This window comes from Hippocampus comes, unplaced genomic scaffold, assembly GCF_001891065.2.
Source record: "Hippocampus comes isolate QL1 unplaced genomic scaffold, H_comes_QL1_v1.1 scaffold170, whole genome shotgun sequence".
In the NCBI taxonomy this organism is placed as follows: Eukaryota; Metazoa; Chordata; class Actinopteri; order Syngnathiformes; family Syngnathidae; genus Hippocampus; species Hippocampus comes.
In genome coordinates this window covers 514,558-538,362 of record NW_017806171.1, presented here as the reverse complement: position 1 = coordinate 538,362, position 23,805 = coordinate 514,558, and the positions used below count along the sequence as shown (strand labels likewise).

At 46.5% G+C, this 23,805-nt stretch overlaps 4 protein-coding genes and 1 long non-coding RNA gene across 6 annotated transcripts in view; 2 read left to right on the top strand and 3 right to left on the bottom strand.

Annotated features, from left to right (window-relative positions):
- znf513a (zinc finger protein 513a) lies at window positions 1-1,566 on the top strand (the record flags this gene model as incomplete). The annotated part of the gene is made up of 2 exons (XM_019896167.1): window positions 1-382; window positions 563-1,566. Coding segments are annotated over 2 exons (1,308 nt in total), but the record flags the coding sequence as incomplete, so codon positions are not given.
- Window positions 1,567-5,162: 3,596 nt separating this feature from the next.
- Window positions 5,163-14,758, bottom strand: snx17 (sorting nexin 17). Its single transcript, XM_019896188.1, has 15 exons — window positions 14,193-14,758; window positions 11,329-11,403; window positions 10,845-10,962; window positions 9,549-9,613; window positions 9,173-9,283; window positions 8,979-9,069; window positions 8,578-8,665; window positions 8,271-8,340; window positions 8,081-8,173; window positions 7,771-7,974; window positions 6,873-7,001; window positions 6,713-6,790; window positions 6,303-6,377; window positions 6,157-6,198; window positions 5,163-5,708 (listed from the first exon to the last, which is right to left on the bottom strand). The coding sequence occupies exons 1-15, from the start codon at window positions 14,250-14,252 to the stop codon at window positions 5,589-5,591; spliced, it is 1,419 nt and encodes a 472-aa protein (XP_019751747.1). The 5' UTR covers window positions 14,253-14,758; the 3' UTR covers window positions 5,163-5,588.
- Window positions 14,759-15,337: 579 nt separating this feature from the next.
- The window catches only part of atraid (all-trans retinoic acid-induced differentiation factor), a 15,284-nt gene continuing 6,816 nt past the window's right edge, over window positions 15,338-23,805 (top strand). Inside the window, exons 1-7 of the mRNA XM_019896189.1 lie at window positions 15,338-15,456; window positions 15,653-15,783; window positions 16,342-16,410; window positions 16,515-16,586; window positions 16,710-16,831; window positions 16,902-17,002; window positions 17,095-17,357. Coding sequence (XP_019751748.1) covers window positions 15,364-15,456; window positions 15,653-15,783; window positions 16,342-16,410; window positions 16,515-16,586; window positions 16,710-16,831; window positions 16,902-17,002; window positions 17,095-17,199 — 693 coding nt within the window. The 5' untranslated portion in view covers window positions 15,338-15,363 and the 3' untranslated portion in view covers window positions 17,200-17,357. The remainder of the gene's footprint in view (window positions 15,457-15,652; window positions 15,784-16,341; window positions 16,411-16,514; window positions 16,587-16,709; window positions 16,832-16,901; window positions 17,003-17,094; window positions 17,358-23,805) is intronic.
- eif2b4 (eukaryotic translation initiation factor 2B, subunit 4 delta) overlaps window positions 17,978-23,805 on the bottom strand; it is a 7,201-nt gene continuing 1,373 nt past the window's right edge. Inside the window, exons 2-15 of one of the 2 annotated variants that reach the window (XM_019896185.1) lie at window positions 22,299-22,390; window positions 21,663-21,700; window positions 21,447-21,579; window positions 21,146-21,349; window positions 20,995-21,077; window positions 20,809-20,829; window positions 20,522-20,613; window positions 20,222-20,336; window positions 20,059-20,135; window positions 19,644-19,746; window positions 19,312-19,439; window positions 19,046-19,223; window positions 18,527-18,707; window positions 17,978-18,338 (exon numbers count right to left, since the gene is read on the bottom strand). In XM_019896185.1, coding sequence (XP_019751744.1) covers window positions 18,139-18,338; window positions 18,527-18,707; window positions 19,046-19,223; window positions 19,312-19,439; window positions 19,644-19,746; window positions 20,059-20,135; window positions 20,222-20,336; window positions 20,522-20,613; window positions 20,809-20,829; window positions 20,995-21,077; window positions 21,146-21,349; window positions 21,447-21,579; window positions 21,663-21,700; window positions 22,299-22,390 — 1,645 coding nt within the window. In that variant the 3' untranslated portion in view covers window positions 17,978-18,138. The remainder of the gene's footprint in view (window positions 18,339-18,526; window positions 18,708-19,045; window positions 19,224-19,311; window positions 19,440-19,643; window positions 19,747-20,058; window positions 20,136-20,221; window positions 20,337-20,521; window positions 20,614-20,808; window positions 20,830-20,994; window positions 21,078-21,145; window positions 21,350-21,446; window positions 21,580-21,662; window positions 21,701-22,298; window positions 22,391-23,805) is intronic. The other variant, XM_019896186.1, reaches the window with a different exon arrangement.
- LOC109531739 (uncharacterized) lies at window positions 23,155-23,799 on the bottom strand. The gene is made up of 2 exons (XR_002171235.1): window positions 23,498-23,799; window positions 23,155-23,393 (listed from the first exon to the last, which is right to left on the bottom strand). It is a non-coding gene; the product is annotated as an uncharacterized LOC109531739 (long non-coding RNA).

Here is a 23,805-nt window from a genome sequence, read left to right as displayed (position 1 = left end):
GCCGAGGGCGAAGACAAGAACAAGCTGCACTCGTGCCACCTGTGCGGCTTCTCGTCGCGCTACGCCAACCACGTCAAGCGGCACATGAAGACGCACAACGGCGAGAAGCCCTTCAACTGCCCCGTGTGCGCCTACGCCTCGGCGCAGCTGGTCAACCTGCAGCGCCACCTGCGCATCCACACGGGCGAGAAGCCCTACAAGTGCGAGAGCTGCGCCTTCGCCTGCAGCTCCCTGGGCAACCTCAAGCGGCACCAGCGCATGCACATGCCCGTCGGCGCCAGGCCCGAGTCGCTGCAGCAGCCCGCCGCCGGGCACGCCGGCCTCAAGAGACACACCGTGGGCGGCCACAGAGCCAGCGAAGACGACGACGAAGCTGCCAAGGGTACGTTTGTGAAAACCACCGCGTAGCTTTTTTCTTTTGCCTTTCGGGCCACTCGCCAAAATACTCAAGCTAAATAACCTCTCTTGCGCCGTATCTTGTGGATGTGGAGTGATTTCAACACAGCCCACACATTTCTAATCCACTCAAGTAATTTTTTGCGCGCGCGCTGTGTCATTTCAGAGGTGGCCGCAGCCTCAGCCCACCTGACTCTGGCGGCTCAGAACGCCGACTACCTCTCGGCCTTTGAGAGTCTGAAAGGGGCGTCGCCGCAGTCCACGCCAGCCCCCAGCGCCGCCCCCTGCCACCCGACAAGCAACGGCCTGGGTGCCAGGGCGAGCCGGACGCCGCCCTCCTCGTCGCTGTTCCCCTTCACGTGCCGCCTGTGCGGCGTGGTGCTGGAGGACGAGGACGGCTCGTCGGCGCAGATCTGCGCCAAGTGCACACTGGAGATGCTCACCAAGGACTCGTCGTCGTCGCCCGGCAGCCCCGGCGAGCGCGGCGACAAGGTGTACACGTGCGCCGCCTGCCCCTTCCTCACGCATTACCCCAACCACCTGGCGCGCCACATGAAGACGCACAGCGGCGAGAAGCCCTACAAGTGCCCGCAGTGCGACTACGCCTCGGCGCACTTCGATAACCTCAAGCGGCACCACCGCGTGCACACGGGCGAGAAGCCCTACAAGTGCCACCTGTGCGACTACGCCTGCGGCAACCTGGCCAACCTCAAGCGGCACCAGCGCGTGCACTCCGGCGCCAAGCCCTTCGTGTGCGCCGTCTGCAACTACAGCTGCAACCAGAGCATGAACCTCAAGCGCCACATGCTGCGGCACACGGGCGAGAAGCCCTACAAGTGCCAGGAGTGCGGCTACACCACCGGCCACTGGGACAACTACAAGAGGCACCAGAAGAAGCACGGACACGCCACCGACGGCTGGGTCAAGATGCCACCCGCCGCCCCCGGGAGGAACCAGGATGACAAGGGCGGGCCCCGGGGCGGCCACAGAAAAGAGGCCGTGGCCGCCGCCGCCGCGCCGGAAATGGCCTACATGGCCAGGGAGGGCGCTCAGACTTTGCAGCACCCCAACTGGAAACTGGAAATGGTCTAAAGATGGCGTTTTGGTCAACTCTTTGATGCCTGCCTTTGCCTTCTGTCGTCGTGCTTCTGTGTGTCACCCTTCTACTCCCTCCGGATCCCAAGAGGCCGTTTCAAAGCAATGCAGCCTGAACGGAATCCCACTCCTTGAATGCCAGCCTGCCAGAGGACAAGTATGGTCAGAGTTGTGGCGGTACAGGTTGGGTCAACTTTGTGCTCCCAAAGGGAAGTTTGTCCAAAAGGCAAATGCATCTGCTCAAAGATTTTTGCATAATTGAGAAGATTTACCCATTTTTTTTTCTTCTGGAGACCAGGGAGTCTCTCTTACTATTTACCGGAAAACAAAAAGGTGTAAACTACCAATTATTTCGACTCTGCTACTACCCCCCAAGGTTTAAAAAAAAAAAAAAAAAAAAAGGAAAAGCCAGGTCAGTCTCACATTAGGGGCACAAATCGAAAAAAGGCTTTTCTACAGGCCACTCTTACTACCTAAAGCCAGAAAATGGAGTGCTTCACAGCATTGAATCTGCATTGGTGCTTCGATGAATAAGGAACGCCAGCCACCCCCCCCCCACCTTTCCCAGTATTGGGGAATTCTTTACCCACAGGCTGTGGTCCATCTCAGTTTTCATACTAATCCCAAAGCCGTGAAATTAAGTCTACCCCCTATTCTGCATCAGTGCTGTGGATAAGAAAAAAAAAAAGTGATGCCCTTTTTTTTTGTGTGTGTGTGTGGGGGGGGGGGGGGGTGGGGGGGGGGCGTCTATTGCGGTCTGAGGGGGGCCTTCTGTGGAATCTCCACACACAAGACTGACCTTGACGCGACGGCTCAGGTGCTAGCCCGTCAAAAAGCGCAAAAGTGACACGTGAGCGGGAGGGAAGGGCGTCAAAACGAAAATGGAATCTTTTCCAAGCAATTTGGATGGGCACTGGTGAAGGCGCGTGCCTTGAAAGTGACAAACTCCAAGCCAAGTGCTTCTTATATTGTCAATGGCTCTAAAATGAACTACGAGCCTTCCCAAATGTGAAGGACGGCTCGTCTTGAGGTTTTTTTCCCCCTATTTTGGTCATCGGTGTGTAGCTCTTACGTGTATTTGTGCGTGTTGTCCGTTTATTTTCTCACTGTGAAAATAGCCGTGGTTTACTGGAAAACAAAATGATGGCATTATTAGAACGTCCGCATGTGTCCATTTTTATTTTTCTAATGCCGTTACTCTACTCGAAGTACATACATTAATAAATATATATATATATATATATATATATATACACACACACACACACACACACACACACAAGGATATGGGATAGGATGGTTGTCTATGTAGTTTTTCCCCGAGGAAGTGTCGAGGAACTAATTTTTGCTTTTTGGTTTGATGTATGCAAGGGAAGGAATGCGTTTGGTCCGAGTTGGCGCTATCCAAACCGTCGGTTCCCCTACGTCCGCCCGCCAAAGTTATTGTGATCGCCTGCGTCCTTTTATGCAGCATCTGTCTCATCAATGCCTTAACAAGCAGCACACAAATAATTTAACACTTACTGTCTGATGACTTGTCCCCATACAATAAAAAATACACTATTTCCTCAGAATGTGGTCTAGTTTATTTTCACCCAATGCTTATTTCAAGATTTTGAAAAGACTTAAAAAAATACACTATTTCCTCAGAATGTGGTCTAGTTTTTCACCCAATGCTTATTTCAAGATTTTGAAAGGACTTGAGTTCATCTGCTCCGTTGTTGCTTAGTTTGGGCTACTTTAGATCTAGCAAGTGTGTCATCTTCTATTTTGATTCTACAATTTGGGAGTTAGTTTGGGCTACTTTAGATCTAGCAAGTGTGTCATCTTCCAAAGCTTATTTTGATCCTACAATTTGGGAAGGTATTTAATTGTTCTTGGCATATGGGGGTGTTTTTTTTTTTTCTACACAATTTGTATTGACTGCATGAGTGATGACCACCATCTCTCGAGCTCAAAAATAACAAAACTAGTTCTTTGAAATTAAGATTTAACTCATTCATATGCCGCAATTGCTTGACAAAATGTCATTGTTATTTTAATGAAGCTTTCTAGAACTGAGTCTGGCATACAAAAAAAAAAAAAAAGCACTGTCCTCTTGTGCTGAACTCTATTTTGCCTGATTGAACCAACCTTCAGTTTGGCTTCATTCCATACATTCACTTGGAAAGCCTCCAACGTTGAAAATTCCCAGAATTTTGCACCCGTCGTCCTGACTGAGAGGCAGACGCGCAAACCACGAATGAGCAGATGGAAAAATGAGGCATCCAAAACAATGACCTGAACAGATGAGAGCATTTATTATTCTTGGTTGTCCAAGCATCATTGACTATTGCTTACAATTGAGACGTCTTGTTTTCGCTTGCCATCGGAGGTGTTTTCCAGCGATGTTTTTATTTGCAGTTCAAAGCCACGAAACTGATCTTTAAGCTGTTGGCAGAACACCACAAAATACAAACAAACAAACAAAAAAAGCAGCACTTCACTTTCTAGACAGAAGAATGCTTCACTGAGTTGACTTTGTTGCCGACAACGCATGAACATTGATGATGATGAGGTGCACCTTTGAGATGATTGGCACGAGCACAAAATAAACCAAAACAACGCCCCTGCCCCAAGAAAAAAATAAAATAATCACGTGAAAATCTGTCAACTAACATCAAGAACCAATGTAAACAATCATCCTGTTAGTTTATTTCTGCTGGAGATTACACGTGCTCTATGGAACAAGACATTAGTAGGAAATGTTTGGAATACTTAATCGCACGTACAGCGTATCAAAAAAAAAGGTGACGTACATGTTTATTTTTGTGCAAAATGCTTTAGTAAACTACAATTTGGCATTTATGAACAATCCTTTTACAAAAAAAAAATAAACGTTTAAAAAAAAAAAAAAAATCAAATGAATTTCCAAACTTCCAGCCAGCCACACCCCGACTCCGAGAAAGCCCTTTGAGAATTGACTCCCACTCGGCCAGCGCGCGTTGGCAACTAGTGCACAATTTGGGCTCACTCGCAACATAGTTGACCGTACACTAGTAGGACCACCTGTTAGTCGTGAAGCAAAACTGTGCACTACTTGACATTTATCTGCACATCACTAGCGAAGCACTAAATGTCAACTCTCAAGAATTTTCTTACTAGTAGCACGAGTACCATCCAGTCGTCAACTCTTGCACTGACTGGTCTTCTGAGTGAAGACAGACTAAATACTCAAAGCCCCCCCCCCAATTGTGGCTAGTGTGCAAAGTGCAAGCAGCCGGGCCAGAGGAGGCAATTTCATGATGACTGGAAGAAATGATTGACAGGCAACCACGAGAAGGTAAGGCATCAAGACTGAAGGACACCGGACACCTGCACACAAAGCCCATATTAGGACGCATCCATTCACACGACATCGATGGCATTGCTGGCTAAGTAGCGCCGGAACAAAAATGGCCAAAGGGTATGCTGATCTTTTACGAATTTGGGAGATATTTCAGGCAATATACTGTTAGACTGCCGCTCTACATGCCGCACCGTTTGTGTTCAACTGTCCATGACTTGAACCAACTGCCACGTCGATGGAGTTTCCCCAAGAAGCGTTAGCAACTCAAATGTGCTTAAAGTGTGGGCGAGGGGTAAAACACACCTCTTTTTTTATTGGATCACCACATTGCCGATTTTTGGGACGCTCGAGGCTGGGCGTGGAACATATGCAAGCGGGTTTCACTGCACATCCAATGTCACATCTCACCGGCTGTGTGCCTAACGTAGCGTCCAGTGAGCATACATACAAAGTCACGAGTCACAAAAACGTTTGGGGCACGTTCAATTTTCCGGAGAATTCCGTGTTTCGCTCTCACTTGTGGCGAGTCGGCCAAAGTCTCGTATCTTCTGGGCTTTTTGTGCATCTACCGATTGACTGTAACATTGCCCGTGCCGTGACCAAGAAATGGACTTGAACCGAACGCGACGGCGGCCATTTGTTGGTCGGCCCGGTTGCTACGAAACCTGCAGAGGCGCAACGGGACACACATGGGACCTAAGCTTATGACCTTTGTGGGGGCGTATCATGGCAAGGAAGAGGAGGAAGGGGAGGGCGGGCTCGCGAGACGTTACAGGTCGTCGTCGCCGATGCCCTCGAAAGCGTAGTTGCCGTGGAAATCGCCGCCGCTGATGTCGCCGGCCGAGTTGGAGGCGCTGATCCCACGCAAGGACACCGAGCTCAGCTTGGTCTGTGGAGTCCGCGGCGGGAAACATTGTTATTGAGGGAAAGTGGCAGAATGGCGGCGAACCTTTTGGGCGTCCACGTGATCGTTTTTTTTTTTTTTTTTTGGTTTCTTGCTTGGTTCTTTTTCATCCCCTCCCATCTCAGCTGTCACTTAGCGCGCCGCCAACCGTTCATCCAATCACAGTCAGGTGCCGTCGTGGCCTCGCAGACAATCGGAACTTGCGTGAGTGGGCGTGGCTTCGGATCGGCCGTGTAACCTTGAGCTTTTGTTACATTTGACGAGTTCATCGACCTCGACCTACAATTGCGCCATCGCGGCCTGCTTGTTCAATTTCCGACACTTCCAGTCGACGGATTACAATTCTACAGTGTTTCAGTTCATCAGCGCATAGACATTCACGAGCAATTTCTACAGATATCACGTTCTCCAGTTATTATTTTATTGTCCTCACCGATAGTTTGATGATCTGCTCGCGGCTCTGGTCGGGAGAGTCCTGCATGGGGGCAGCAAAATAAATCAATACATACAATTATAATTAAATAAGCAAACGGGATGTGCGGGAGGAGTGTGTGTTCATGTTATTGCGTCATTTCTCACCAGCAGTGGGGGCGATTTCACACCTGGCTGACAGTCGGGCCGCTGCATGGAGCTGTCGTGTCGTTTCCTTAACATCTAAGCAAGACACAAAGCACATCGTTTGCAGAGCCGTACAACCAATTTGACACTGCGGGGACCTGCGTTTTGGAATTTCTTTTTCTTTTTTTTTTTTTTTTTAAATGAACCGTGAATGCATTTGCGTGATTGCAAAGAATAAAATATGATGGCTTGATCAAACTTTTGGGTTGAACATAACTATTGACCTTGACCCTGGCCAACCGGCACGTATTCATTCATCCCACATCAAAAAGATATTCTATTCCATTCGTGTGTTCAGAATGAATCATCAAAAAAAAAAAAAAAAAGCATCAAGACTACTGTGTCGCGTGGGTCACAAAATATGAATGAACCTTCTTGATGCTGCCGCCAGACTTCTTGACCATTAACTCGTCCACCATTGACTGAAGGCAGATGCTCATCATGATGGCCTGAGAGCAAACGCACAACTCTTGTCATTTTTCAAGTGCAATTTGTTCCAGTACCGAGACTGAAGAGGTGACGAGCGCTCACCTGCTGGCTGGTGATGGTAACCCAGCGCAGGCGGTCCTTGCTCATCAGATACTCGAAGGCCAGCTCCAGTTTCACGTCGCACTTGGCCGACCCGCACGGGTTGTTGGTGCCGTTCGCGATTGGGACTTGCTGCAAAAAATAATCATCGTACATCAAAGACAGGGGTGGGTGGGGAGCATCTTTTTCGGGCTGGGGGTGTGCTTGAGATACTTCGTCAACACAATTGCCTCCTCCCCGCCTGATGTTGAGGCATATTCCGGCAAATGCAATTTGATGAGCGGTGATGCATCAGTGCTGCACCTAATGAGCAAGATGGGGGGGGGGGGGTCCTAATGGCGGCAGAAAATGAGCTTAGAAATTCATTGACTTGCAAAAGAGCACGGACGGGGGCGGGGGTCTGTAATGAGTCAAGCTGCGGGGCATGCTAAGTGAACTCAGCCTTTGTCGATGTGCTTGGAGGTGAGCAGCATTATGCTCAATAAATGAATAAATAAATACAAATAAAATAGAAGGTGTGCGTCCATCAGAGTGTACCTTATTAATGCCAGGAGCCATATTTGGGCATGTAAATGATATGACCCCGTTACCGTTTCTTCAAATTGGGACTATTAAAAGTCATGAAGAAATAAACATCTATCCTGTAGTTCAAATTTTAAGTCGTCAATAATCATGATGCAAATGAGGACAAACGCCGAGGACGTCGGCACACTTGGAGAGAGAGAGAGAGAGAGAGAGAGAGAGAGGAGCGGGCGTGAAGGACGCTTGGCAAAAACAACTTTGTCTTGGCCTCCACTACACGGACGCATGCCAGGTGGACCGCTTGACATCTTGAGAGATGCAGCAGACCCGCAGTTGACCCGCAGTAGACCCACACACACACACACATGCGCGCACTTACGGAGGACGTGACTCTCCAACAGCGCATGCGTGTGACCTTGAAGCTGCCCTCCTTCATCTGCTCGTTGGGCAGCTTGACGTGGAAGTTGAGCTCATTGTTGCCGGCGCCCACGATGACTTGGCAGCCCTTCTCGGGGAAGTCGGTGGCGCACGGGTCGAACTTGATGTAGCCGTAATATTTCAGCGTCTGGCCCAGGTGGATGAACTGAAAAAAAAAAAAAAAAGAGTTCACTTCCATTTAGCTCTCGTGTGTTCAAAGTAGGGCGTGGTTTGGCAAAGCGCAGGGCAACCGGGCGGCGTGTTGCTCCTACTTCCTTCTTGGAGCCTTTCTCCTGCAGGGACTTGAGCTGCCTGTGCTGGTCTTTGCTGACGAGCATCCAGCCTCGCTCGATGTCGGACACCGTCTGGTTGGACACAAAGCACAGCCAATGGACTCCTCTGAAAGTGAATGCCACAAATCAAAAAAATAACCCCCCCCCCAAAAAAAGAAGAGTTTCTTACCTGGGCATACAGCAAGTTGAGGCCAACTCTGTTGTCCATGACATCCGCGTCGTACACCATGTCCCAGTAACTACAGAGAACCAGGCACAGCCTTTACAACACACTTGACTCAATCGTGTCACTTTTAATTTCAGCATGTCTCCGAACAGCCTTCTGCATTTTGTTCTCTCTGGCTCTTGTACGCCGGCGGGGTAGGGGGGTCTGCTCGGCATCGGCCTTGCAACTTTTGTCGGGTTTCACATTCCAGCTTCCGCCCCGCTGTTCCACATGCGCAGCAAAAAGTACAAATTCGAAACATGGACACTACCTTTTCCGTAGGAGGATGTGAAATTCTGAGCTGCGGAGGCTGCTGATGGACACATAGGGCAGCTCGAACTCCTGAAGCTTCCGCACGACTACAATGGGGGGGCAAAGAACACACTCAAGACGCTTGGATGACCAGAGTCAGCACACCATAGAATGACATTATAAATCATTTAAAAACGTCACATTAATTTGAAAGCCCATGTCCCCCCCCCACCCCCCAAAAGTGAAATTAGAGGAAACGTGGAATTTTGCGCCATGTGTAAAAATTATTCCCGGGGGGTAGTCACGTCTTTGCACAGGACATTCCAGTTAGCTCGATAAGCAACGTGCAATCGAGTGCGTCGCTGATTGTGTAAGCGGGTCTTGTTGTTGGGTTGTTGGAGGTGTTGTTGCATAACGTACATGTAAGGCCTCCCTCTTCTCCTTCCCGGACGAGGAAAAGACTGAAGTAGGCCACAAGGTCTTCGGGGAGATCCAGTTTGGTTGCGACGACCTTCAGACAGAACGGCAGTCACTTGACATTTAATCACTTCAGAGAACACTCTGAAGATCACCCCAAAAAAACAATTAAATTACAAAGAAAAAAAATCGCTTACATCCAGCACGTCTTCGGTCTGGTCGGAGCTTAGAATGTTGATCGTCACCTTCTGACCGTTAGCCAGGCAGATGTCCAGAGCAACTTCCTCAGTCGGAATCTGCTGAGTCTCCTGCGAGAGTCACAAAAAACGCGTCGCAGATGGAACACCTTTTGTTTTCTACTATAATGCTGGAAAATTCGTGTGGCGTGAGCAGCAAAAATCTGTCGCAAGCCTTGTGGAACACCACCACTTCTCTACTGCACTGGCAAGTAATTGTGACATTTATGTCGAGGTTAATGTAAAAATCTTTGGACATCGCATGGAGACTAGTGGAACCCCACCAGAGTGTATCTGGAGGGAGTTTTGAGTTCACGATGAGAGCTTTGCATCGAACCTGCTGTGCTTTTCTCAGGAAGCTGTTGAACAGCTCGCTGGCTCCAAGCTGCGGGTCCTGGCGTACTGTCGAGAGGAAAAGAGGAAATGCGACAAGGAGTCAGAAGAGCCAAGCAAGGTGAAAAGTGACCCGTGTTAAATGGCCGCAGGTTCAACCAGAAATGACGACGGTCCCCGCGCGCAGCGGCATTATCTACGATGATAAGAGGAGGCGCGCGAACATGAAGACTGAGGCCTTTCATGAAAACGAGGGCAAGCTCGGAGGCCGCGCTCATTTTTCCACGTCTAAGCCTCGCTGTAACCGAGGCGGCCTTTGGCCAAGAGCGGCGCACATTCGCGGACTCTGAGCAAACAGGCGCTCCGACAAAGCCTCCTTGTTGTGCGGTGGTGGCCGGCGCTGAGAGGATTAAAACAGACCCGCTTGGCTAGCGCGGCCAGCTCCGCAAACTGGCTTGTGTACGCACACGCTTCAGCTTCAGGGTAACATGCTTTAAAAGTGCAGATCAAAGTCCGCGGTCGGGTGCCGGAGCGTGACTTGAAAGGCGGACGGGGTCGACGCACTTGAAACCCAAACGGAATTCGAACCACAAGCAGACGTAATCAGGGAAAACACTTTTTTGTTTGTCTAGTGAGTGTGGTGAAAACTTTGTAGCAGCCATTCAAAATATTCATTTGGTTTTTGGGCAGGCTGGAAAAAAAAAGCTCAAGTGACCTGAAAATGACTTTCTGCATCAGGGGAAAATAGCAGGCCTGTTCTCGGAGATGACTTTTGTTGGACTTTTGCATGATGGTGTGGGCCCTTGAAGTCAAATCAAATGGTCTTTTGGGATCAGAACTTTCTTGGCGGGACCCTGGACATGTCCAAAATGACTCAAAAAATGTGAACAAAGTGGCGATAAGAAAACTGTTTCTTAAAAAAAAAATAAAAGAAAATAAATAAAACCAAAAACATTGAAGTTGGTTCAAGGCAACAGTGGCACATATTGTGACTTGTAAACAACCCAAATCGGTCACCCTGGTCCATTTTGCAAAAAGTCAGCTTTCAGTTCCTTAAACCTAAAAGGCGAGACTAAAACAGTGCTGACTAGAAACAGATCTTTTTTATTCCTGAATGAGACCAACCTTGGTGTTTCCAAATGCCCTCAACTCTTAACTGCGCACACTTAGAATGCATTCCACCAGACGAGAAGACGACATATCGTACATTTTTCACACAACATGAGTTCTGCCGCACGCGTGCATGCGTGCGTGCGTGTGTGTGTGCGCGCACATAGAGGGGGTTTCATAAACAACTGACCGGCCTGCATGTACTTCTCGAGTTGCTCCCTCCTCTGCTCCACTTCAGCGAGAGTCAGCGTGAAGATCTTCTTTGGAGGGAAGGAAGGCACCACGTTGCTGCCATATTCCTTCTTGATCTGTCGGCGCAAAAACCGGTTCTTGTCAAGGCTGACGGCATTTTGCCCTTTCCATCCGCCCCCGTACGTGATTCATCAACACTCAATCACAGTTGCGCATTCATTCATCCAAACAGCTGCCGATTTTTATTTTTTGAAGTGAGCCGAGTTCCCTGCCGCCAGACAGCCCTCACATGACGTCATGTTGCTAAACGCGCGGCTTAAATGTGCTTTTCTCGCTTGCTGACTACTTCTCAAGATATCATTGGCGGATACGTTGCGCTTGCAACACATTTCGACAGCACAAAGACAGAAAACACATTGAGAAGGCACGAACGTGACAATGAAAGCGTGCGAAAAAGCGCCAGGAGGCCGGTTCGGTCCTACCTGCTCGTGGAGGCCCAGCAGTTGACTGTAGCGCCCCCGACAGTGCAGAACGCCGTTGACGTGGATGTTGTAAGCCTGCGGGAGGGACACAAGCACCCACCCACGTTAGCATTTGTTTATTTATTCGGTACGGCAAGCGGATTCTGGTTGACCTTTTTTTGCTTTGGTGTGGACATTTTTTGCCCGTCCTCTGAGGTGTTACCTGATCCAAGGTTTTTTTCGTTTGGCATCATTTGCCTTGAGATACAAGTTTGGAACACGACAATGGTAAATCATCTTTCCCCCATGAAATGAACCCAAGTGTCATGAATGCGATCACCCCCCCCCCTCAACACCACCCAAAAAAATTTAAATCAGGAAAACAGATCTCTATTAATATTCCACCATTTGTGCCAAATGTCTATTCCACCTATCGATCGATGCTAACTGTTGACCCTATTGCATTTTCCTTGATGTGTTGGGATTAAGCTAGCGGGGTCATGCTTGAAGAAAGAACCGGTCCAACGGCCAGTCTCTCGAAAAGCCTTGGCTCACTCTTATCCCAAGGCACCACTTGCCAAAGCGAATCCAATCAAGATCCGTCGTCGTTGCTGCTATCGGGTTGTGCAACGGACTGCATAGCTCCTCTGTGAAATCACCGCTTGGATGCAGCGGCCCAAACGTCTCCGAGCCAAAAGCCCTGCATCTGACTTGCTGCCACCACACTTAATTGGCAGAATTTTGTGAAGGGAACAACTGTGTGTGTGTGTGTGTGTGTGTGTGTGTGTGTGTGTGTGTGTGTGTGTATAAATCTGTGTGTGTGTGTGTGTGTGTGTATATATATATATATATATATATATATATTTTTTTTTTTTTATGTGTGTCCTCCTCTGTGGCAGGAAGTGCATTCTGCATGCTTGCAGTAAGAGGCCATTTCCCACGCGGGTGTCGAGAGACCACGGGTGCTTTTAATCTTCTCGCTTGCCTGCGTCAATTGAATATTTATAGTCCACAACGTCCTGAGTCATCTGTCCAAACAAACGCCGATGGAGGGCTAATTCTGCCACGACACCAAAAATAAATAAATAAATAAAACAGCCTGGCCTTTTCAACAAGGGAGAGAGAGAGAGAGAGAGAGAGAGAGAGAGAGAGAGAGAGAGAGAGAGAGAGAGAGAGAGAGAGGAAGGAAGGTTAAAGAGTGTCGAGGAGAGCAAATGTGTGTGTGTGTGTGTGTTTTGGGGGGGGTGCATGAAGGCAGGAAGCAAGAGTGACTAAACCCATGACTGCTTTTACAGTACAACTTGCTCGTTCACACGTGAGGTCTACTCCCTAAGCAGTATACCGCAAGACCAAGCACATAGCTAATGCTAACTTTATGCTAAGCTAATACCTAATTGGAAACCCTGTCGACGAGTTCATGAATAGCATCATGTCACGGACTTCAAACTCTTGAAGGAGAAAGATGACGACAATACGGGCTGTGACCAACAATTGTTTGAATCAATTTCTCACTTGATTTTTAAATTAATCAATGAACGGTATAAAACATCCCTTTGCTCAAAAGCGGGACATCAACAAATTGATTAGAATTCAGTTTACAGGTGAACGTTTAATCGACGACTAATCATGTATCTTCATCATCAATTCATTTGCATAGCAGTTTGTCTAAATGATTGGAATTTCAACTTCTCAATGGTAAATATTCTTCAGTTTCGCGCATCCTCCATCACAGCAAAAATTTATCAACTTAACGCCAACTCGTGCAGCTGTTCTGCAAGTGTGTCAAATTGTACTTTCGAGGGAGGACAAATTGCGTCCTCAAGCTGAATGTCGAACGAATGCCCTGGTTGGGACGATTGTGAAACGCATAAGCAACCAACGACACCGATGACTCACCGGTGCCAAAGTACAAAGAGCTCATCTCGAAGCACAGCCTGCAAACAAGTCCCTTCCTGAAGCTGGGTCACCGTGACATCGGTTTTGGAATGGCTCAAAGGCACCTTTCGGCTGGTTTGTAGTCTTCGCTAGACACGCGCGCACACGTACCAGCCTACTCCAAACGCTGTTTGGACCACGGGCTGGAAAAAGCGTCAACAATCCGAGTGCGGCGAGATTATTCATTCCAGAGATGCTCTTTTTATCCACGTAGCTGACAAAACAGCAAGAAGGCCAAGCAGTTCCCGAGCAACAAAATTTGCCCTATGAATTGGCTTCCTGACATTTTTAGGGAATTCTATCACATACACAACGCAAGTCGCCAGCAAAACAAGGTGGCATCTGTAAAGCTGAAGTCCTCAGTGGTTCCACATTTCGCTCCATTGTCTTAATTCAGCCATTTTTTTTTTAAAGTAGAGGTGCCATGTTGACAGCCGTTTCGGAGCATTTGCATGCACTCCAAAGCAAGAATAGACTCTTCTTTCAACACAAAGATATGTATGGTTTGATTGATTCTTTCATAATCTGGGTTGGGTTCTGCACAAACACTGGTTTATGTTCAAAAAGTGGAGAAAAAGCACTTTCTGACATTTAGTTTTAGAGAAAAAAAGATGGAGATGGGGAGGGGTGCATAGCAGAATATTATAAGTTATTCAGATACCCCACGAAAAAAAAAATTGTCAGCGTTAACTCACTACCAAGCTAGAATTGATCGTCAGCAGCTTTTTTTTAACATGGTGTTCTACATTCACTACTCCATCATCTTTTCTCAGATCACAAACGTTCTAGTACGTACCACAAGACATACTAAAAAAAATCTGTCTGTTACCCTATGTCCCTGCTAGAGCTATTATCCATTCTAAGAAGCAATCCTGCAATGAGCTCATGCTGCATTTCGCGTTCAAACACATTGAAAATACTCATAACAATACAGGTGTCTTCATGCTCACCACATAGGTAGATCCATTTTCTCCCGAACGAACCTCCGTTTCGGGTATGGAAAAATGCATGTTTAGCTCCCAGCCAGCGGTACTTGAACGCCACCTCGGCTAACGATGCTCAAGACGCCACAGTTGTCCGGAATTGGAATCAAATAAAACAGATAAATTCCGCTGCGGTGAGAGTCGCTGGTGACTTGAGAGACGAGGGAAGCATGCACACGGTTCGGCTCGGTCCAGTGAGGCCGTGTCGGGCTGCAGCGGAGGCGAGTTAGCATCCACCTCCGTACGAGCTAGCTTCGTCATGAAAAAAAAAAAGTAATGGAAAAACTCGTCTCACGTCAGTCGTAAACTTTTCAAACTGCCACAGTAAACATGTTACAAGTCTGGAGGAATTGCACTCCCGCAAGCAGTGACGTTAATTTATCTCGTCATTTAAAACTTTTTTCCGAGTGGCTATTGCGTTAAAACGAATTTTAAGTTTAAAAACTTGTCAGCGTTCACATTCGCTAGCAGACGTAGCTAACGAGATGGGAGATGCAGCTGGTTTCTCCCGACTCGATGGGAAGAACCACCCACGATACAAGAGGGGTGGAAACGGTTGTACCTTTTGGTTCATGAAGAGACCCTCTCCTCCTGTAATCAACGAATGAAAAAAATAAAATCGCACACACTCTAATAAATTTGTATAGAAACGTGAAATAGCTGAAATTGACATTTTAAACATCTTGTATCGGTCACTTGAAACAGTCCTGGCAGATAGCATTTTTTTCCTACTTAGGGGTGGTTGAACCAACAAGTATTAAAATAACATTGGGAAAACTGCGTATTTTTTTGTTCAGCCATTATGTTAAATGTAAAATTTAATAATTGGGTAATTAATAATAATTGCGGATGGATGAATTTCTTTAACATGTGCTGAAAACGCCCGCCCGACTTCTGTTTGGTGCGATCCAAAGTGACAACCATTAGAGGGCGGGGCATATATGTGTACTGTAAAAAAAAAAACCCTGATTCATAAAAATATTTTAGCAGTAGTATTGATTGGCATGTACGTTGTATTTTAAAGATAGACTCTTACACTGCGCTTAAATGGGTAAAAAAATAGTGGAATTAAATGGTTTGCGAAGTGCTTCTGGTCACGTGTCCGCTACAGTTGGTCACATGACTTCAGTTGGTCAAAATGAAAACTGGGCAGGATCTGCTGACGCCTACCTGGCTTGTTTTCATCCTTTCTTTGTGTATTTACCGCAGCCACCAACTGGTCAAGCCGCAGGTATCACCCAGAATCGCAATTTTGTTTATTACGCTATCATTAATAAGACGTCAAAACAAAATAACAGAGACTACAAACCAGTAGTAGGCTCATTCGATACGCTCTTGACTGTCAAGCTTGTGTTTTTGCTGTGCATCAATAAGAGTAGACGCAAACCATGACTATATCACGTTGTGATTCTGGTGTACGTTCACAGGTGTGCAAACAATGTAGCGGGACTGTGCCGAAAGGCTCCGAGGTGGGCAAATTTTGCTCCTCGTCCAGCGGTCGGGTCGTCGGACGTTGCTGCCTGGCGAACGAAACGAGTAACCATGAACGCATCATCGGGTACGATTGTGTATTTATAGTGTTGTTACGATGTTATTTACCGCTCCATCAGCTGGAGTCGAACCACCTTGTGGTAGGCAGAGTGGAAATGATACACATACTGTGGAAAACACTCCACAATTATTTTTTCCATTGTAAACACGTTTTTGTTTTGGACCGCTTCGTTCGTAAAGGTGCGTTCCACATTATGCGAAATATGCCAGTGAGAGTAGGCTGTATTTACTTTTCAAATAACAGTGATGCCTTGAGGTATGATTAACCAACCCAGCATTTCGAGATAAGAGCTGTCGATGTGCTTTGAAGTGAGAGTATTTTGAGGTACCAGCGTAGTTACTGAATAAATTCAACTCGGATCTCCAAGCATTCCTCGAGCCACGGTGAACCGGTCATTGGTTAGGATTGAGAATGCCGCACTTGAGCCTGTGGGAAATACAACAATTACAATTTTCACCCTGTTTAGGTACCTACATTCGGCTGAATTGTTTCCAGTTTATTAACATATAGGCCATATTTCAACTCTGACCTACTTACATGTGTTGCCTTTGTGTTTGGTTTTAGGCTGGATTTGTCCAATTGTTCTTTAACGCATGTGGACAATCTCCAAGAAGCATCAGACGCTTTAATAATGTATGCACGAGTCACACACACTCTTCCCACTTGACCCATCGTGGACGCATTGAATGTGTTCGTTCTAAAAGTCGCCTTTTTTTTTCCAATCTTGATTTTCGCAGAGATCTGTCCTCAAACGCCATCATCAACATGAGTGACTCAGCATTTCAAGGATTCAGCCAGTTACGTCAATTGTAAGGAGTGTCATTTTTTTGTACTAATCCTTTTTTTAGAAAAAAAATGTTCGGCTATATATTTTTGTTTTGTTAAAAAAAAAAAAAAAAACATTTTTAAAAAGACCATACTCTCCATTTCAGATTTTTGCCAGCAGACATCGCCTGTCCAGGTGGGAATTCTTCCTGGGACAAAGTGAAGACAAATGAGGGAATACGCCTTTGCGAAGGCCAGAGGAACATGTGCAATCAGTCTGGGAAGATGCGTAAGTTGAAACAATGCAAACCTGTATCAACCAAATCAAATTGGCTAAATGGCATGATCTCGATCCGCAGCTGTTCACTGTCCGGAGTACTCCCATTGCGCCGCGTACGGGCCCGGCTTCTTCCAGTGCAGCTGCGCCGACGACTACCACGGATACAAGTGCCTGCGAGAGGTCCGTTTCTTTCTCAACGCTTGCATATTGTACACATATTCGTTGATTGGTTTTTGACATCCGGCATTGGTCCATCATATTATGCCCAACAGGGGGAGTTTCCAGCCCTGTGGGTGTTTGGGCTTCTGGGAGCTTCCACGCTTGTCCTTTCCCTCCTGCTGTGGCTCACTCAGAGGCGAAAGGCCAAGTCGCTCTAGGCTAGCTCAGATTTGGGGGGGGGGGGGTTGTTTTGTTCTATGTGCATTTATCTTCTGAGTGAGCTGAAAGGGAAGTACATAACCGGATACGCAAGGGATTCTTAGCTGGTTTTTAGGGTCACTGTCACCTACTTTGTGTAAATGGTATTTTAGTTTTGGTACTGCATTCATCGCTAGAAACGTGTGTGTGTGTGTGTGTGTGTATGTGATTTTACAAAGGCTGCAAATTTTACAGCGTTACCGTGTATAAGACAAAAACTACATTCTTGAGGCATTTTTTTGGGGGGGGGGGCAAGTGCTCCGCCCTCACTTCAAAAGTTCCATGGCACAAGATGATGCCAAAGCACTACTTATTAGCTGAAGCTTTTGCGGCCTCTTGTGGCGTCTTATTGCAAAGAGCAGAACGTGACTTGTTTTTGTGTGTGTGTGGGGGTGGGGGGGGGGCGGGGGGTTCTTTCTTTTTTTCTTTTTTTTTTTTTTTTAACGAATAACAGAAAAAGACTAGAAAGCATAAAATAGAGAATAGTCGAACGAACAGTGTTATAAGTAAAGCTGCTAACAGCCATGAACGTGCCCTCGGGACCAGATTTTTCTATACCAAGTTCCATAAAATAAAATATATCAAAACTTTGATGCCATGCTCTGCCCAAATTGGTTCATTAAAAAAAAAAAAAGGTTATGTAGCATCACCTGTCTCGAGGATACAGTTTCATGTTTCATTTGACAATAAAGTTGTACTTGACTTGATTTGATGGATGAAACTGATGGTCAGTGCTGATTTTTTTTTCTTCAAACTTTTCAGGGGGGCGCTATCTTAAAGCCTTCCAAAGAAAAGTTATTTTATTGCAGCAATTCAAACCATTCCAATAATGCCTGTATCTGTACATATCTGTATATTTATTGGATGCTCAAAGCACGTTAGGTCACATGCGACGTGGCTCACTGGTCGACGCTTTTGACGCGCAGCACCACGGGCACTGACGTACATGGGATCATGCCCAGCTCTGTGATGACGGCATCCACAAAGTCAGGCGGCGTCACGTCATACACCAGGTTGAGCAGACCCAGCGAGCGGACCTCCTGCCAGTGCGCCAGCTGCGTCTTGCCCTTCCGCGTAACGATCAGGTTGTCAGGATCGTCTGGAGAAAAGAAAAACAAAAGACACACATTGCAGGGTGGGCCATCATCCAGTTGACTTGGAATTCCCATTTCAAACGCGAGCATACTTCATTCGGACTCCCATCCTAAAAATCTTAACAGTAAGTTGCAAGCACCAATGAAAATCTCCTCAGCTTGTTAGCTATGCTAGTGGGATCGTTTTACTTACCGAGCTCGTTTGATACAAAGGAGTCTGTCTGCACCCTCTCACAGAACTTGTACGTCTCGCAGCACACCAGCACAGGCACGTTGAAGGCTTTGGCCACCAGAGCGATTTGGGACGTGCCCACGCGGGACATCATGTAACCGTTGGCGAGCAGCGCATGGGCCCCCACGAGCACCTTTGACACCTAGGCGGCCAAAAGGCCACAGCTAAGTCTGTGTGTGTGTATGTGTGTCTCCAGCTCCAAAATCACCACTTTTCAAGAAATTAAAAAAATAATAATCATAAAACAGGATCTTGCTTAAGTTACCAAACAGCATGGTTCAAGTTGATGTGCCGTAAAATGCTATCATCGACACACAATCACCCCAAAATCATGTCTTTCAGCTATTCCCTTGTTGAGAGCTGAACAAAATATCGATGACGTCTCCGCTGATTCAAAGTCGACTTGACGAGCTAGCATCACAATAGCGTCAACTCCAAAAACCTGTCAGCGTTGAAACCTAGCGTGTGGGTGTGGTTCACCTCTGGGAGGATGTAGGAGACGACCGAGATGAGGATGTAGGTGCAGCTGATGCCGTGCTGGACCAGGCGCCGCAGGGCCTCGCGGCCCTCCAGCCGTGGCCTGCTGTCCACCACGATCACCCGGAACTTGCGGCCCATGTTGAAGGCTTCGTAAAGGATGTGGTTGACCAGCGATGAGCTGCGCACGGCCAAAAAAAAAAAAAGAAAGAAAGAAATCTAAGCAAGCTCATGAAGCGTCCAGAACATCCGATCTGATTTGAGCTGACCATCCGTAGACGAGGATGACATCGCCGTCACTGATCTTTCCAATGGCAATCTCCGCGACGGCTTTGGCCGCCAGGACAATCTTTTCGTCAATGTAGCAGTCGATGCAGTTCAGCAGCTTGCTCTTTGCCTGTGAGGAAGACCAGGGGGATCTTTGGGTCACACAAAGCATTTAACTTGGAGTGACGGGTCAACATTTGCACTAACGAGCTTGTCAATGGCATTTCACATGAGATGTGGGCAGTAATTTCGCTAGTGCACAAGGTTTGAGTGTCTTTTGTTTTCACACGTCAGTTTCAAAGCCTGCCAACTAGAGGGGAGAACAAAAATACACCTCGTCTTCCTTGCAGTGATTTGGAATGTTGGAGATCTCCTTCTTGATATATTTGATTGCATTTCCCATGCTGGCCGACAGGGGACGACATTGGTTCAAGAAGCTGCAGAAAAAGGCAGATATAAAAAAAAAATTAACATACTGTACATACAATATTTATAAAACTATTTTAAAACACGGTTACCTTAAGAAACCAAATTGTTCCATTTCTTGACATTTATGTCATTTTCAATGTGTGGATTCTGATGTATTTAATATAAAACAGAAATACATGAATCTACATCTAAAAAAAAAAAAAAAAAAAAAAGAAATAACTTGTATCTGTTATGTCTTCCACACTAAAAATTGATGTAAAATGCACCAATAAAAATGAGACAATTATTTTTAAAAAATTGGAATAAGTAATAGTTCTTACCTTATGTAAGGTTTCAATCTGTTGACCAAGTCTCTTGCTAGCTCTTCATTGGGCGGTGTGGTGTAGTCCCTTATGACCTGATGGGACACACCGTGTGCTTTCACTTGTACTCCCTTTATCGACACAATAGCCCAATTTCATACGGGACTGGGTGGCACCACACCTGTTTGAAGGCGTGCAGCAGTGCCACGGAACGAGCGTTGGATCCCGCCACAATGCCTTGCGAGTACTGGAGGCCCAGTCGAACGATAGCGGGATGGATGACCGACGAGGGGATGCTGGCGAGGCACAGGGAAGACATGACATTAAGTTTTATTTATTTGACGATCCAGTCGATCATCCAAAGTCAAACACACCAGAGCTACAACGCATGCGACTCCAACATGGAAGACCCCCATCACGCGTAAAGTCTTACCAGACCCGGTCGATGCATTCGATCGGTCGGATCGATGAATGAGCTTACCCGACTTGCTGCGTCAGAGGGGCTTTGCGGCTGTACTGGTGCAGGTGTGAAAAGAGGCTGACCTTGTAGCCGTAGTCTGACCGCAGCGGGATCTGAAAGCAAAGCACGGCAAGTTCTCCTATTACTTGAATGCCATTGAAAAAAACAAACAAACAAAAAATCCCACAGCAAAACACAACAGATTCTTAAAAAGTCATTAACATGCACAGAGAAACCAAGCAGTGCCGATCATTTGCTCCTGAAGCAGCCCGCAAAGGAAGACGATGTCAAAACAATGATTTTTGTACCTTTTCTGCATGCGCTGGTGTCTGAAAGAAATGACCATCACATGCTGGCAGATTTTCACATATGGAGTGTATCGCCACACAAAAAACTGGGGCTCACTGTACATTAGCTCTTTTGGATGACTTATGTGCTCTCTAACATAAAAAAAGACTTATTTGTACTTTTTGGGATTTTCTAGAATGAGCTACCTGTTGTCTTTCCAGCTTCTTGGCCAGCTTCTTGACCACATCAGGGTCATCTACTTGGACGTGTTCGGGCAGCCTCTTCACCACTACCACACACAACATACCAGTGAGTCTTTCTGGACTACGCAACGTTATTTCCCCAATGTGGCATTACCGGGCTGCAGCTCGCTCGGCGGCACTTTGGGTTTGGCGGCGGACGCGGCCTGCTGTTGGCTGCTTTCACGCTTTTTGCCCTGTTTGGAGGACCTATCGGAGTCATGTCGAGGTCTCCTCTCCGCTTTCAGCTCCACTTTGCTCTTGACCGCCTTGTCAGATGTCGCGGTAGCATCGGCACCAGCGGCAGGCACTGAGGAAGGTGCTTTAAAAAAAAAAATGTTATCATAATAATATTTTTAAATAAGCAAAAAAGTCGGCTCAGTTGAAATGAAAAAGGCAGAGAGGAAAAAGTTGTCCACCTTTTTGTGATGGCGGCACAGAAGAACCATCAGGCTTTGTGGCGTCATCTTTTTTTTCTTTGTTTTTCTTCTGCTGCTTCTTCTCTTTCCTCAGCCGCTGCTTCTCCTCTTTGGTCAGCTCTTTGCCTTCACTCTGTGTCGTCCAAATGCACGGCAGAATATAAACTATATTTGTGGCACACATTTCAACAAACAAAAAGACAGAAACCCACTCGCCTTGGAGCGCTCAATTTCTGCTTTCTTGTCGCTTTCATCTGCAGGTTGGGATACAGTTTGAAAATATCACTTGACACTTCAGTGATAATCATCGCAGCTATATGTAAAGCCATTTGAGCATTTATTCAATAGGTGCATGAACCAGGGCGTGCTTTGTCCTTACTAATAAGACTTTACTTTAGCCATTCTACTCGTGTGCGTATGTAATTTCTCTCCGGCTTGAGGTCGATGTACTAACTAGTACGCTCCCTCCGCACTTTTGTAAGACAATTCCTCGTACGAATAGACTGACTCCATCTGCCACCGATATTTGCACCGTGAGAGCAATTTACGTTTTTGTGGCTCTTTTGTTTGAACATTTTAGCACAGTAAGTGAACTGGACCTTCTTATCTCCGATGACAATTATGTTTTTTTGCTAACTATGAGTATTTACGTCTAAAGATCACCAAAACTGTGCGTTAGCTTCCGCGACTGGTTCGGGTGAAATACATTACCTTCGCTGAGACTCGGAGGTCAAATATTTCAACTCTGGCTGTGTAAGCGCGGGTCATTTCTGTCCGGTCTCTCGCCACAAAACATCATCAGCACGCGAGAAGCGTCACTAAAAGCAGCGCTTACACGGACTGCACACTCACCTGTCTCTACCTTGTCGGCCATCATTCCGGATGCCGCCTCACTTCCGGTTAGGGCAAGAGGGACGCAAAAAGTGTTTCGCCCCCTACTGGCGCTGCCCGCGCATTGAACAAGAAAGAAAACGACATTTTGATTTTCAAGTGAGCATGCCCTTGTATTATTGGAAGCCAGAAAGAACTCAATATTGATGGAAATTGTGGCCTAAACAAGGCAATTTTTAAATCAGAAAAAGTGATTGAAACTTCCAGTTACATTCATTTAATCTTCATTACAATATGAAGAAAAGTACAAGCGTTCTGGCTTGTTGTATGATGTGTTGTGCGTAAAAATCCTACTGAGTTTAATTCCAGTACAGCTAAGGTCGGTAAAAATTTCCACACACTTTTTATTTAATGATATCGATAGAATTATAGCTGACGCTAAGGTGATGATTGTCAAGTCAATACGTATATGGTTGTCTATGTATTATGCATACAAGAAAGATGTTGTCCAGAACAAAATTTATGGATTTGATATCTGATGAGCATAGTGTGTTTGTATTCCAGGATTAATTATTGTATGATTTAAACTATCTATAGTAGCTCAATAATAATAATAATCATAATACTTATTATTATTAAAACGTATTTTAAATAATACTGTACTGTATATTCAAATGATACGTATAGTAATTAGGACATGTGGATTGGCGTACAAAAATTGTGCAAAAAATACTCATGTTATCCAACAGTTTCTTAAATGGATTCAAAGTAGCGCTTTATTACAGCTGCAGCTGTTCTTTCAGTCACCTTTCATAGTCTTAAGTGTGACAGGTGTACCTCATGCTAAGTGCATATTGTGCAACAAATTCACCAGTGCTTCCGTTATTTTATTAATTTATTGACTTTTCGCGTGCACAGCCACACACAGGAAACAGTGAATTACTCCACTTTGGGCACGTCAACTATCCGGTTATCATCGTTACTATGACGACCACGCACGTGGGCGGGCGTCCGCTGACTGAATGCACGACGCAGTAGCTGGTTGAAGGGGACCAAACCTCACAGAAACACCTGACTTGGTTCCGTTTGACCAGCCACAGCAAGGTGTTGCTTCAGCTGAGCAAAGAGAGAGACGAAGAAGAAGGTGCGCAAGTGTGAAAGAAGGCCCAGCGTCCTCGTCACGCTTACCTAAAGAAACATACACATAGACAGAAGCTTACGTCTTTCTTCAACGTTTGCAGGGTAGAAAATCCTTATTTTTAGACCTCCTTCTTGTCCAAATGCAGCCATCATTGACAGCTTTGCATCCTCGGGTGAACCCCACCCAGACCCCCGTCCCCCACGCCGCCCGGCCGGCCCTCCCAGTCCCCTTTGTGAACCCCCCAATACATGCGTCTATAAAGGGGCCAACAGCTGTGCTCTGTCAATCCTCATTGACTGTTGGGCCAGGCTAAAATCAGCAGCCTTCCTTTCACCTGTCGTCCTGACACACGCGCGCACACACACACACACACACACACACACACAC